At 38.1% G+C, this 14,614-nt stretch overlaps 1 protein-coding gene across 2 annotated transcripts; it reads left to right on the forward strand.

The window, feature by feature from the left end:
- Positions 1 to 752: 752 nt before the first annotated feature.
- Positions 753 to 13,403, forward strand: scamp2l (secretory carrier membrane protein 2, like). Of its 2 annotated transcripts, XR_012592120.1 has the most exons (10): positions 753 to 958; positions 1,716 to 1,784; positions 1,895 to 1,981; positions 3,425 to 3,554; positions 3,667 to 3,795; positions 6,043 to 6,202; positions 7,070 to 7,171; positions 7,713 to 7,830; positions 9,478 to 10,259; positions 10,898 to 13,403. XR_012592120.1 is itself a non-coding variant. In XM_074621510.1 (9 exons), the coding sequence occupies exons 1-9, from the start codon at positions 902 to 904 to the stop codon at positions 9,631 to 9,633; spliced, it is 1,008 nt and encodes a 335-aa protein (XP_074477611.1). In that variant the 5' UTR covers positions 753 to 901; the 3' UTR covers positions 9,634 to 13,403. The 2 variants fall into 2 exon arrangements, 1 of the variants encoding a protein (XP_074477611.1); XM_074621510.1 differs by having other exon boundaries at positions 9,478 to 13,403.
- The last annotated feature ends 1,211 nt before the right edge of the window (positions 13,404 to 14,614 follow it).

The raw sequence follows: 14,614 nt of genomic DNA on the forward strand, positions 1-14,614 counted from the left end.
TGACACTGCCCCCACCAAAAGCTGTTACTCCATCGGTGCTACAATCAGCATAGCGTTCTCCACGTCGTCTCTATACTTTGACCCTGCCGTCCAACTTTCGCAGACAGAACCTGGACTCATCACTGAACATGACATTCCCCCACATGTTCAGGTTCCATTGTCTGTGTTGTCGACACCAGCGCAAACGGGCCTGACGGTGAAGGGCAGTCATTGCAGGCTTCCTGGTAGCCTTATGAGAATACACTGTTTAGAGCATTTTGGCAAATTTTTCTTGGGCGCTACCCACATAATCAGCTGTGCTGCTCATCCCACAAATGCATGATCCTTACAAGTTGGACATCATTGCGTAGGTAAATAAACAGGCTTTCCAACGATGTAAAATACAATGCCAATTAGCATTGTAACAACAGAGAAATAATCCACCAAACACAAGTTTCCGAACTTTGTTTTTCCAGTTTATATATACATACACATACACATATACACTTACATACACACATACACATACATATATATATATATATATGTATATAAATAGAAAAGAAAAATAAATAAATAATAATGATAATAATGAATAAATAAATAAAATTTAAAAAAAAAAAAGGAAAAAGAAGATACTACTACTGGCTACTCAGAGATTACTGTAGTGGGTTTCTCAAAATAAATGACAAGAACACAGAGACATTATTTCTAAACAATAAAGGTAGATATCCAGGTAGGTTAATTGATTAGAAATGACCTGTCTGACAGCTTCCTGGTGACGCGGGCCACCAACCTATTGGCGCATGCGCAGAGCTCAGTGTGTCACTAGCAGCAGAGCAGCATCAGAGGAGCAGCAGCCGCCGGGGACACGGAGCTGTCGTCTTGTTGATTTCAACACTAGATATAACTTTTCTGCACCATGTCAGGACTAGACAGCAACCCCTTCGTGGACCCGTTGGACATAAACCCCTTCCAGGTGAGACTGTCGCTGTGTTTTCTGTGTGTGAAGTGTTTTAAAGACGCTTGTTTTCAGTGTCAGGTGAAGACTGAAAGAGATCTGCTGCAACTAAAACCTGTTTGGTTGGTTGCTGGGTTTGGCCTCAGCATTTCCTGACTAACAATCGTCACTAATATGAAGTATGACACGTTGTAGTCCACGTATATAGACTATTTATCGAGATTCTCTGTGTAAAACTGTGTTTACGCTGTATACGTGGGCTGTTAACTCACCTGCGCAGGTGAGCAGAGCCTCCAACAGGTGCAACCTGCTGATATTCAGACTGTTACTGGGACTCCTCTTCAACACGCCATTCATTTTGTTAACCAGATCCTCAAGAGGGAAATTTGGGAGTTAATGTTGCACTTTGTATGCCTATAGCAGCTTTATATCTTTATTAGGTGTTTTTTTGGGCTAATTATCATATTCATGTGTTTTCAGATCTAATATCTCATAGGAACTGGAAGTAACCTCCTGGTTCTAAGTAAACATGTGTCTTTTTGAAATATTTACTTAAAGAAAAAGCACATTTGTGCTTGTTCAAACCAGAGAAATGGTGTTTTAACTGAGACAGATGTGGTCCAGGGCCAAGACAGAGTCTATAAATAGTTGATGTGGTGTGCTCTTCCTGGACTGGTTGGGACTCTGCTCACTCCACACAGGGCACCAAATAAAAAAAAGTGAAGGCTTCTTAAAACCCCCCCACATAATAACACCAAGTTGTGCTCTTTTTCAGGATGCTTCAATCACAGAAGCCACCAGCGGAGTCACTGACGAGTTCAACCCATTCTCTGCAACTGAAATGGTAATTTTAATAATAATAACTACTGATGTGATGTGTAGTTGTTCAAGATTATTGAGCAGAACTTTTGTTATTTCAAATTTTTATTATTGCTTCATTCATTTGTCTCACAGGGAAACCACACTGGCACGACAATCCCCATCTCCGCTACCTCCTCTCAACCCGCCATCCTGCAGACCTCTGTGGAGCAGAGCGCACAAGTGAGTCACACACACACACACACGTTCACAAATAAAGGAAATGAAATAAGCTGGTGTGAAATCACATTTCAGCCTTTTTATACGGCCGCTGAGATGAATCCATCTGTCTAGAGGGGTTGACGGTGGATTCGATTGTCCAAAAACAACTAGGTCTGCACCCTTCTTAGTCGATTAGTCCAAGAATCAGTCGTTTTGGTCTAAGATTTCTTTAGTCGATTGGTCATTTTTAATGCTTTTTTCATGCTGAATGACTTATTTCCACAAACTTATGAGCACATCTCTGATAAACACAAGGTTTAAAGTGGTGCTTTAATGTGGTTCTTTGTGGAGAAATCTGATATGTTGATTAAATTAATTAATCGATTAGCTGACAAAATCCTATTAGTGTTAGCCAACTAAGGATGTCTTTGGTCCCTAAAAACAATAGATGAGGACAATGATAATACACATGTTTTGAGTTAAAGAGTGAATTGTGGAGTAGAGCCCTGACCAATAATGAATTTTTGAAGCTGATATTTGAGAGTTCATAAAAACAGATAATACATAGTCTGATACAAGTTTCTTTTTCACATAAACACAAATATAAATGCAGTGCTGGACGACATACTCAGATCCTTTACTTAAGTAAAAAAGAAACAGAAATACCATGGTCTAAATTACTCCAAGTAAAAGTCCTGAATGCAAAATGTTACTGAAGTAAAAGTACAGAAGTATTATCAAGAAAATGTACTTAAAGTATATAAAATAAAAGTACTCATTATGCAGAATGGCTCCTCTCAAAGTGTTCTATTATTGTAAAATATTATACTATTTTGTTTTTATCACTAATGAAGACATGTAAGAGCATTTTATGTACTTTGTAATACTACTGAGTAGATTAGTAGTATAGCACTGCATCGTATCATATAAATATGTCTGTTTTTTTATGTAAAAAGTAACTGTGTGTCAAATCAATGTAGTGTAGTGAAAAGTACAACATTTGCCTCTGAAATGTAGTGGAGTAGAAGTATAAAGTAGCATAGAATGGAAATATTCAAGTAAAGTACAAGTATGTCAAAATTGTACGTAAGTACAGTACTTAATGTAAAGTAAATATAAAAGTGAAATTCCACCGCTGTATAAATGACATTTTGATAGGGATTTATGACCAAAGTATATGTATATTTTACACATTTTACAGTTGAAAAACCATCTTGTCAGTTCTCTTTGGTGCAACTGCACTTGGGCTCTAGTAGAGAGTCCATAGTTATGATTAGAAAATCCGGATAACATTTGGTCTCAGGAACCGGTGTCTTAGACAGCTGGATCAGGTGTGGGGTGGATGTACTGTTGCCTGTAGTGTAGCTCATGAATTTCTCATCACTAGGAGGGAAAATGCAGCAGGGAGTTGTAGTGTTGCAGTGACAATATTGTTAAGAGTGCAACTCTTCCTTCACCCACCAGGCGAGTGCAGCTGCTGGCCAGGCCAACCTGATCAAACAGCAGGAGGAGCTGGAGAAGAAAGCAGCTGAGCTGGAGCGGAAGGAGCAGGACCTGCAGAACAGGACCGCAGGCAGAGCGCTCAACTCTGGTGGTAAGTAGTCGTTGTTTTAGAAGTTGCATGTAAACTTGTGTTGTACTTACAAGCAATAAGAAGTGACACCACTCACAATGTTAATCCAGCTGTGTTTTTTTTTGTCCGTCAGCTAAAGAGAACAACTGGCCACCTCTGCCCTCGTTCTCCCCCGTGAAGCCGTGCTTCCATCAGGACTTTGAGGAGGAAATCCCTGACGAGTACCGCAGGATCTGCAAGAGGATGTACTACCTCTGGATGTGTACGTACCTGCATGCACTATTGTTCATTCATACCTCTTGTTTTTGAATATGAAAAAGTCATTGATCCATAAGATAGTCTGGTTGACATCTGATGGTTTGGCATGTTAACAAGTCTCATTTTAAAACTGAGGTGTGTAGTAACCTAGGTCTACTACACACCTCAGTGCATTGTACCTGTAAGCCTAAATTATACTCTCCACCTGTACATTTCTTCATCAGAGGGTATATGCGTAGGCTCTGTGCGGACGCCCTCGCACCAACAATTTGTTGTGACCGCACCGTCACTTCACTACAAGTGGTAGCATTGCAATCTACTACACATGTGTGGAATGCGTCCTCCAAGCGGACAGTATAAACAGAAATAATACGCGTCCGTAATGTCTGCTGCTGTGTGTGTATGCGTCTGTTCAGGAGTATAATTGAGGCTGTAGAGTATAGGGCTGGCAAATGTCAGCATCTTCACATCATGACTTACAACATAATATTCCTAGTTTTCTATACGATATTGATTCATTTATAGGTCATCTGACAACACTGACAGTTTTTTGAATTACGTAAAATATTTAACATCACAACAATATGAATCGTAAACATACTGTTTTTAGGGGTGCACAATGAATCAAATATTAATCGGGATCACGATTTTGGCGCGCTCCCTCAGAGAAACCTCTGCTGCACATCAAATCAAGAGCTTCCTAAACTAACCGCCAGCCAACAGGGGGTGATGAAGAGTTTTGGCTTCCCTTTTTGGGAGCTGTCATGTACACCTTACAGCGGCGACCTGCGAAAAACTATTTTGATTGTTGCGGCTGCAGCCCAGAGTAGAAGAGTAATAACAGAGAGCAGACGGGCAAAACGAAAATGCACTGAATTCAGTTGAACAAGAAGAACCTTATTTTAAGTCTTATTTTGATGCAAATATTTGTACATTAGCAGAAATGTAGCACAACATGGGCGTGAAAGCAGCGCTCTGTTTATTTAAATGTGAAAGTACAATAAAAAATAATTTGTCCCTAAAATGAATGAATAATCATGATAAATAATCATGATCTCAATATTGATAAAAAAAAAAGCGTGATTAGCATTTTAGATATAATCAGCCCTAACTGTTGCTTTTTGGTGGATTTGGTCATTATATGAATACATTTTTAACATTTTAGGATTGGGGATTTCTCAGAATATGCAGTAGAACGTACTTTGGGCCTCATGCAGGAAGCAGTAAAATAACAAATTTTCTCTTATTTTTGTTGGTATCCACGATTTGTTCTTATTTTGTTAGTACCCATTGATTTCTGGGATTCACCAATGTTTTCTTATGTTTGCTCTTCTTTTGGGTAAGAGAGCACGAGTGGTCGAGAGCACTCTTAAGAAAATAAGAAAAAAAACGTTGGTTTTCACAGTCTACAAATTGTTTGTCTAACGTAAAGAAACATGTTTCAAATTTGAGGAACATAAAAAATGCATGAATATCATAAAATCAAATTTATATTATTATATGTTTTAGTTAAATTTGTGGGCTAAAGAAATTCTATTGGTCCATTGAACCCAATTAAGACTATAAAAACCCTTGGATGATATTGCGTGTGTTCTTACATACTGCTCTTTGACACTTTTTGATTTTCCTGTAACGCCAGTACTGACACTCTGGAAAATCACAATGTCACTACTGCTGAAGTTCTTCTTCTTCTTACAGCCTTTTTTTGGTGGCATCTCTCCAATTCTTGGGCATGTGCCAAAGTATTTGCGGCACAACACCTGCCCTTATATAGTGTTTAGGGGGCGTTACTTATGCTAGTAATCAACAAATCGGCCACACCTCCAATTTATGATGAATTGTGATTCATCATTCAGCACACCTGGGTCAAAGCGGATTTGGATGGTTAAGAAAGTTTGGTGCATCTGAAGTTGACTTCTCATTATTTCTCTTAGCAGAAAATTAAGAGCAATATGAGAGAAATTTAAGAGACTGTTGCTGTATAAGACCCATTGGTTCATTTCAGTTGCACTCCTTTTAAAGTCCAGCAGTGAGAGTGTAGTTGCCAGTACCAAACCCTTTCACACATCACACATCCTTCACATCATTAATGTCTGTCACACCTATTAATTCCTCTAAAGGGCACCAAAGATGGTTTACTATAAACTCTCTTTTTTAGCCATCCAAAAGCAGAGTGGTGCGTTTGTCCTTATGTTGATGTCTTTGATGATAGTTACCATTCCAGCTCACTGGTTTCCTGTGTGTCTCCCAGTCCACAGTGCCACTCTCTTCCTCAACGTGCTGGGCTGCCTGGCTTACTTCACGGCAGACTCTCAGTACGGCGTTGACTTCGGTCTGTCCATCCTCTGGTTCCTCCTCTTCACCCCTGTGTCCTTCATCTGCTGGTACCGGCCCGTCTACAAGGCCTTCAGGTACACTGTGTTACTCGCCTTGTGCTGACGATGACGTAGTCTTTGATTTGCATGATGTACAGGACTGGATGGAACTGTTTTGTTGTACGAGCAGTAGAAATAGGGACACATGCAGATAAACTAGTTAGCAGTGTTTTTTATTTTTTTATTTTACTTTAATAAAACTTTGTGAACACCTTCATCCTCCAACCCAGCCAGAGGTGTACAAGGGAGCCACTCTGCACTCCATTAAATATATTAGAATTCAAATGTTAATACTGTATCAGAATTTTTTTTTCTTGCTTACAGCTCAGTGCTTTCATTTTATTTCAAATTTTTTTTCAACAAAAAAAGGTGTTTTTTAATAATATATTAAACTTATATAGCACTTTTTAAGGATCTCAAAGGCAGAGAAGAAGCATCTGAAACAGCTGTTTCAAAGTTCAAAACTGAATGACTGATGTCTGTGTTTTTCATTCTTTATAAACTTCACTCAGGAACATTATTTTTTTTTATTGACATTTTAGATTTTGTTTCCAGTGAGATATTATTGCGTTTATATTGTGACTTTGCTGTTGTAAACATTACTGTTGCTGCTCTAGAAACAACATTTAATTAGATTTAAAATATAAATAAATTCTAATCCTGTTCTGAATTTATTCTTGTTTAGATAATATATTATAAAGCAATTATTTAGTAATGAAACAGAACCGATAAGGAGTATCAATAAGCGTAAAAGGCTTGTATTGATAAAATGCTAATGATACCGACTGGTGTTATGAATGCAATATGTTATGATGTTATTATGTTATTTTGCTATTGCCAATCGTTTCGGACCTCTTACCATTAATAACATGTCCTTTGTGTTGTCTCTTTCCCCCTCTCCAGGTCTGACAGCTCCTTCAGCTTCTTTTTCTTCTTCTTTGTCTTTTTCATCCAAGTGGCGGTGTACATCATCCAGACTGTGGGGATCCCCAAGTGGGGAAACAGGTCAGTGGGAACCTTTTGAAACTGAATAATCATCTGCATGTTGGGTGAAAGGGAACGTGTGGTGTAATTGACATTTGTTCATTGCTAACAACAGGTTTTCTATTTTCATTAGTAAGAATGAGTCAGTGTTTTGGGTAGATTCGTAGTAAATGTGGGTGTGCATGGGTGTTTCTTCATGTGTGTTTGTGTGTGTGTTCTTGCCCTGTTTCTCCTCTCTTGCATCTCTTTGACAGATTCCTGCTGCCCTAACTTGTCTGGGTTGCTGCTTTGTAAGTGTGTGGAACTTTTCTTCTTTGGGTTTCTTTTCTATATCATGTAATATATTAAGCTTTCCCAGCATTCACTTTTTCAAACTTCATGCTTTTCCATTGGTCACTGGGGCAGGTTACGATGTTGACTCATCTCTTTAATTCAGTCATTTTCATACTATTTTTTTAATGCCAGAAAATTCAGTTGTATACTGTACAATACATGCTCACTGTAGAGAAAATGTGAAATGACACATGGCTGTTTTGTTTGTATGTCTCTCTGTTGTTGACAGCGGATGGATCGCAGCCATCAGCATGATTGGCAAAAACTTGCCCGTGGCGGTGGTGATGATGGTGGTGGCCGGCTTTTTCACTGTTAACGCTATCCTGGCAGTCATCCTACTCAAAATGGTACGCTAATGTCAAACTTCTCTTATTCAGCCATGTTACAGTTTGTACTTTTACATGTTACTATTTGAATATTAACCAAGTTTAATATATATTTCAGTCTACATAATTACAGTCTACACATACTGTATGTTTGCAGTAAAATTAAAGATGATAGTGCCTCATGATCAATTTGAACTTTCCCAAAATAGAAAGTCGAACATGGAGTGGCATACATATAGAAATATGGATATTCCCACTATGGCTTCATATTGTTTAATTTCGCTCCAGCTCAGTGACGGGCATGCAGATCAAAGAGACAAACATAGCGAGAGAAGCTAAAAAAAGCTGATGACAAAACAAATGCAGCTGCAATGAAAGGTCAACCAAGGCATCAGAGGGAATATGAAGATCTCCAAACTGTTGAAAGGTTATATAACATGAAGGTTCAGAACCACTCTCAGCAGATCAGGCGACAAATTATTTACTTGGAAAGAGTCAAAAAAAAATGCCATTTTTAAGGACAGTAGCTCTCTGTGACCATGGTAGGAAGACTTCAATCCATTTTAACAGCAAGTGTGTGCGCTATGTGGAGTCTGAAGACCATGTTGCCATTATTATTATTTGCAAATATGTGCTCTTGCTGTAAACACCTGCCAAAAATCCTAACTGCAACTAGGAGGTAATCATAGAGCACACATACCTCCACCAGTCCTAAAAAAATATTTTAATCGTAGAGATGGTGAGACATTTTTTAGCTGCATCTTGACCCAAATCTGCATTGAAATACACATAATGATACACAATCATCACATTTTTTTCATTCAAATAAGTACAATAGTTCATGATGCCTTCATTTTGAAAGTTCCATGGCACGTCTTTGTCACCAATTTCCGTCCAAGCGCACCTCCTTCCTGCAGAGCCCAGTAATAAAATTGCCAAATCATATTTTAGCTGCTTTTTGTGAGTTGATATTGTGTTGAATAGGCATATCATATCATCACATATCGATCGCAGGCCCTTGAATTTAATCAAATCGTATCGTGGCAGACTTTGTGATATCAGCAAATATTGTGTCGTCGTCAAAAGAATCGATATACTATCATATTCTGATGAAACTTGTGACTTACACCCCTAGATGAAATCTACCTCTCTCATCTATCTTGCAATGTTACAGTGTCAAATTCTTGCCCATTTCCAGGGGATCCTATGGACACAAATAATGCAAATTTATAAAACACATACAGACAAGAGCAGCATTACATAACATAACATAATACACTGCAAATATACAGATACAGACAGCTGGCTCACCCTCTCCCACCCCTCAGCTGTTGTGCTAGACAACAATGACAATGACACAGATAATAAATCTGTTACATCAACATGAAGAGAAATGGAAGCAGTTTGTCTTCAGTTTGATTGAAAGTATCCACAAATTAAAAGCATAAACAGGTTGATTTAAGTTGAGAAAGTAAAGATGTCCTGACACAGTGGAAAGAGGTCATCAATGAATAGAGGAAGATTATTCCAATCGAAAGGAGCTTTGTAGTGGAATGACCGACTTCTTTGCAATGGGTCTGAAATCATGAGCTCCTTGTGATTTATCCTTTGATCTGATTTATAAACCTGCTACTACCCTAATATATGCCCCTTTTCTTACATCCCCAGGTCCACGGGAAATACAGAAGGACAGGTGCCAGCTTCACCAAGGCCCAGCACGAGTTCTCCACCGGAGTCATGACCAACAGAACTGTCCAGTCTGCTGCAGCCGGCGCTGCCACCTCCGCTGCCCAGGGAGCCTTTGGCATGAGCCAGGGGAATTAGACTGGTCCCACATCCTTTGTGCTGCAGGCTAGTCTCTTCTCTGATCAACGTAGCCACATCCCAACATACTTCAGTGTGTTTAGGGGATCAGGTTTTGATTATTTAATGAAAAGGGCCAAAAAACAAGTAACTTATGATGAAGGAAATTCTTCTCACTAGAAGATCAGCCTAGTGACGTGGCCTCATTTTCCACATAGCAATAGTTTCTTTAAAAGTTTCTGTGTCTCAATTCGCATAATTCCGTACTTACACTTGCTATTTTGAGTGCATTAAGTGCATTCACATTGACAAGTATGGCAAATGCACAATGAGTACCAGGATGGTGTACTCCTAACGGTCAAAAATTTGAGTGTGAAATGCTGGACACTTCTCACCCTCAACAGTCGCCATCTTGGCTACGTAGCAGAAGGGAAGGGAATACCAAACTTGTGAAAATGGCAGATGGCGGCATATTTTTCACCTTGTGTGAAACACAAGCAAGTAAACGTAAAATCATGTTCCTTTTTATTCAGTTTAATACAATTGTCAATTGAGCAAACAAGCCGGCAGATATTTTGGCGGGCGACAATAGTTGTCAAATGTTGGCGGTAATGATCCGTCCGGTTGCAGTTTGCCATTAAAGAGAAGTGATGTGCCGCTCCTTCCAGTGGACCACCATGGGACCTTATTTCAAAAATATGAACGGTAGTCAACGGTGAGAGACAATTATGTTTTTGATCCCGTTTTGAATTGCTCCATGAATCACACATATGATGTTTGTCAATTTAAAAGATAATTTTTCAAGTCAAGAAAGTCTCAGTTTGTTGTAAAACTGTTGGAGTATTAGACTATGAGAATACATAATTAGAAAGATTACACAGCCAAAAGTCCTAAGTGACGTCTCTCTCTGAAGCTACGATGTCTGTGTGTTTCCTACTAGGATGAACTCACACAAGCAACTAGTCTCGCTCGTTCTTTTGTCTTACTGGCTTATAAAAACACCAGGAGTCGCTGGATAAAACACATCAGGTCAGATAACATTACATCTGGGCGTGGAACATAGCTAAGTTAGCTAGCTAGCTAGTCTTTGTGACGTATATTGTACGAGGCGAGAGATGTAGTTCACTGAGCGGTTTCACACAAAACTAAATGATACTGTGATTCATGGCGCAATTCAAACGGGATCAAAAAAATATTTGTCTCTCACCGTTGACTACATATTTTTTCCAAAATAAGGTCCCATGATGATCCACCGGAAGGGGCAGGACTTCGCCTCTCTGTAAAGAAGAAGAAGTGGTCAAATGTTGCGATTGTCATTTCTGGTAAGTGCACAACAGCCATATTTGATTGGAGACGACACTACCCCATTGAAATTCACGCACTGCGCAAGTAAATTCATAGTGTGCACAGTGTACTACATGGAAGTGTACTAACGGAAGTATCCGAATTGAGACATAGCATATGGTATAATAGGCCCTTTCCACATCAGCTATTATGACATGTCATAGCGGGGTTAACACAGGTGTAATGGATCAAATCAATTATGATCCTGTTCTATTTAGTGTCACAGCCGTTCCAGTGATCCAGCATGCACAATACCAGGGCCCCGACCCACCTCAATGGAACAGGGCTTTAATTAATATTATTAATTACACCTGTGTTTACCCTGCATGACATGTCAAACTGGCTGCTGTGAAAAGGGCCCATACAGAAGACAAGCTAGAGGGCTTATACAAGTATGTAATGTCTGTTGTTATTGAACTCTTTACCCCCCTCATCAGTTTACAGCAAAATTCACGCTATCAAAAGTTATTCTGGGAAATGTAAGAAGAGGAGTAGGCAGAGTGACACAAATGAATTAGGAACACCTCATCACATTATAACTAACTGGAATTCATTTAATATAGTCGACTAAAGATGCAAAAGTATCTGCATCACTGAACAGGGCTGGGGTTTAGTGGTACATTTATTTAAATCCCTTCACTGTTCACTACGCTGCTGGAAAGTATTAGGATTTTTCTATCCCACACACTGGGGCCTCATAAATAAACACTGAAGAGTTGGCGTTATCTAAAAAGCACACTTGACATGAGAATGTTTTCCCATCATTGAATGATGGATCCACTTAAAGTATGTATATAGCAGCATGTAGAGCGTTACCGGGTCTATCATCTGCCTTGTAAACATATTTTTAATACATACGGACCACTTTATGCTACTGGATCCCCTGTTAAATGAGATCATGTTACTATCTTACACTACCGATGAACACAGTTACTGTTTGAATTTAGCTGTTTTCATGTGTATAATACTGTATATAGGATGAGGATTGATGAAGGTGACGGCCGGGGATGAAGGTTTTTCTTTCTACTGTTTTAATCAGATTACTGATTTATATGAAGTGAGACAAAAAGCTCTTCTTTGGGCAAATAATGAAGACGTGGTTTAACTGGAAGGGCACATTTTAATTTATGTCGAGTTGTTAAGAATACCATTATGTTTTCTGTCATAGTATGGAGCCTTGCTGTGATTCAAATGAAAGACGGGGTGCAGGTTTATTAATGTAAAGTTACTGACGTAGTATAGAGTTTAGATGTATTTACTTTGAGAAGTGTAATAATGAGCAGAAAGAACAATATTTATCTGTTGATTATCCACTCTTTTGACTTTATCCATAGTAATTATACTGCAGACTAATGTCGCGTTACTGAATAGTCACAGATAGTTTGTATTTCCTAGCTGCTTTCTACCTACTTGTTTTTAGGGATTAGCATTTTTACTTGTGAATATATATATATATATATACATTTATACTGTTACACTGTATCACATTGTTTAGGTGGAACCTCAGTTCCTTTTTAAAGGAATACTTCACCCAAAAAATGACTTAAAGAAAACTTTATTTTTCTCATATGCCTCCACGGTGAACAGAGAATCAAAAAACGGAGCAAGTCCTGATGAATTGAAGAAAATGGGGGCCACGTTTAACAAAAGAAAAAACTATTATCTAAACATCTTTTTACAAACTCTCACACAACTTGTGAAGTATAATCAGTGGGCAACCACCAGGTCTGAAAAGAAAGTGCCTTAAACTGTCATTCTTTCTCATAGCCAGCAGGGGGCGACTCCTCTGGTTGCAAAAAGAAGTCTGATTGTATAGAAGTCTCTGAGAAAATGAGCCTACTTCTCACTTAATTTATTACCTCAGTAAACATTGTAAACATGAGTTTATGGTAAACCAAGATGGCAAAGACCAAAAACCAAGATGGTGACAGCCAAAATGCCAAACTCGAGGCTTCAAAACAGTAGTCCACAAACCAATGGGTGTCTTCACGGTGACTACGTCCACCTCTTATAGTTTTGCTGTTAACCCATTCACTTTGATTCATCAAGACTTTTCTCTGTTTTTTGATTCTCCGTTCACCATGGAGGCATGTGAGAAAAACAAAGTTTTCTTCAAGAATTGAAGGTAACATGTGGTGAGTAATTGATATAGAAATAGTCATTTTGTGGGTGAAGTATCCCTTTAAGCAGATGTAACCCACCAATTATTTTGCGTGGAGATTTGAGCACAAGGCTGTTGGTTATTAGTGTTTTGTCTGAATTTGTTTGTCTTAATAGAGAGATTTGTTTTATGGTGAAGTTTCCCTTCGATGATCAGAATGTGTATTAAGGTGTGTTGTACATATCGGTGACCTATTTAAAACATAAATTACTGGGGGCCGGGGGTATTTGCTGGAAGTCGGTTCTCAGGTTTAACATTCAATAAACTGTCATTTGTTTTCCTCTTTTGAATAGTTGGATCATTTTTAAGATAGCCTGCTAAGTAAATATGTATTCACACTGTAGCTACATACCAAATGTCATCGCTACATGATGTAAAATGCACATAGATGTAAGCCCGTGATGTAAATGTGCAGCTAGAAACGAGGTTTGTTACATGTTCCTAATGAGGACAAATCTATTCACTGTGCAGAGATACCATCAGTAAGTCACATGTAAAGGAAACATGTTATAAAAATGGAAGCAGAAAGTATACTTTTTTTTTTAAACAATATTTTGATTGAATTTTACATACAGACAGACTAACAATATTAATAATTAAATTATACAATGAAATGTTTAGTCAGAATTTCAAAGAAAGAGAGACATGACATTTCATGTATTTCACTTATCTAACAAAGAAAATAAAAGATAAAACAAAATAAATAAATACCTCAAAGAAGAAGAACAAAAAAAAAAGACACAGCAACACAACAATTTCAACAACAGCACTCAGCAGCACTCGGCAACACACAGCACTTTCAATTTGACTGTGCCCCTTGACATCCAAGAAACTACAACAAAGATTTTCAAACATTTTCAAATTCTGCTGCTTTTCCTCTGGTTATGTATATAAGTCTCTCCAGTACAACACAAGATGCCTCACACATACATGTATCGAAGGTAAATCCATTTTTATCCAAGACAAAGCTATCATTCTCATGGCCTGCAGGAGTCCAAAGTCAATTAAAATTAACATTTTGAGCTAACGATAAAGTTAAGTATTAATTATTATTATTAATTCTGCAACTGTGAGGTGTACAGGTGTGAGAATAAGATGGGAAAGTCTGTAGAGGATCAACAGTCAGGCTACTGATGATATTGCCTGATATATTACAGTAGGTGTGATGTGTATGAACATCTTAATCTACTGTATGTCCTGATGTTAATGACAGGTCATATGTGGAATAGGAAACTATCTGAAATAGTTATTTTGTTTTGTTTATCTGAGTGCATATTTGAAGGCATGATACATTGAAAAAGAAGGATGATTTTGTTTTTGCAGTGGTAGAAAGTAATTGTTTTGCCCTTGAAGCTCTCTTAATACATCCATGGCAGACCCAATTTCAACCGTATGATTGTAATGGTATAATTTTGTATAACTAAACCTAAATATGACATATATATTATATATTATTATATTATTATATTATATATATATAATATAATATAATATATA

The sequence above is a fragment of the Sebastes fasciatus genome, chromosome 2 (genome assembly GCF_043250625.1).
Source record: "Sebastes fasciatus isolate fSebFas1 chromosome 2, fSebFas1.pri, whole genome shotgun sequence".
In the NCBI taxonomy this organism is placed as follows: Eukaryota; Metazoa; Chordata; class Actinopteri; order Perciformes; family Sebastidae; genus Sebastes; species Sebastes fasciatus.

Bases quoted from the DNA above. Each gene is read 5' to 3' on its own strand.
- scamp2l (XM_074621510.1), top strand. From the start codon at position 902: ATGTCAGGACTAGACAGCAACCCCTTCGTGGACCCGTTGGACATAAAC. The intron at 959-1,715 runs GTGAGACTGTCG...GCTCTTTTTCAG, and splicing joins TGGACATAAACCCCTTCCAG to GATGCTTCAATCACAGAAGC. The intron at 3,555-3,666 runs GTAAGTAGTCGT...TTTGTCCGTCAG, and splicing joins CAGAGCGCTCAACTCTGGTG to CTAAAGAGAACAACTGGCCA.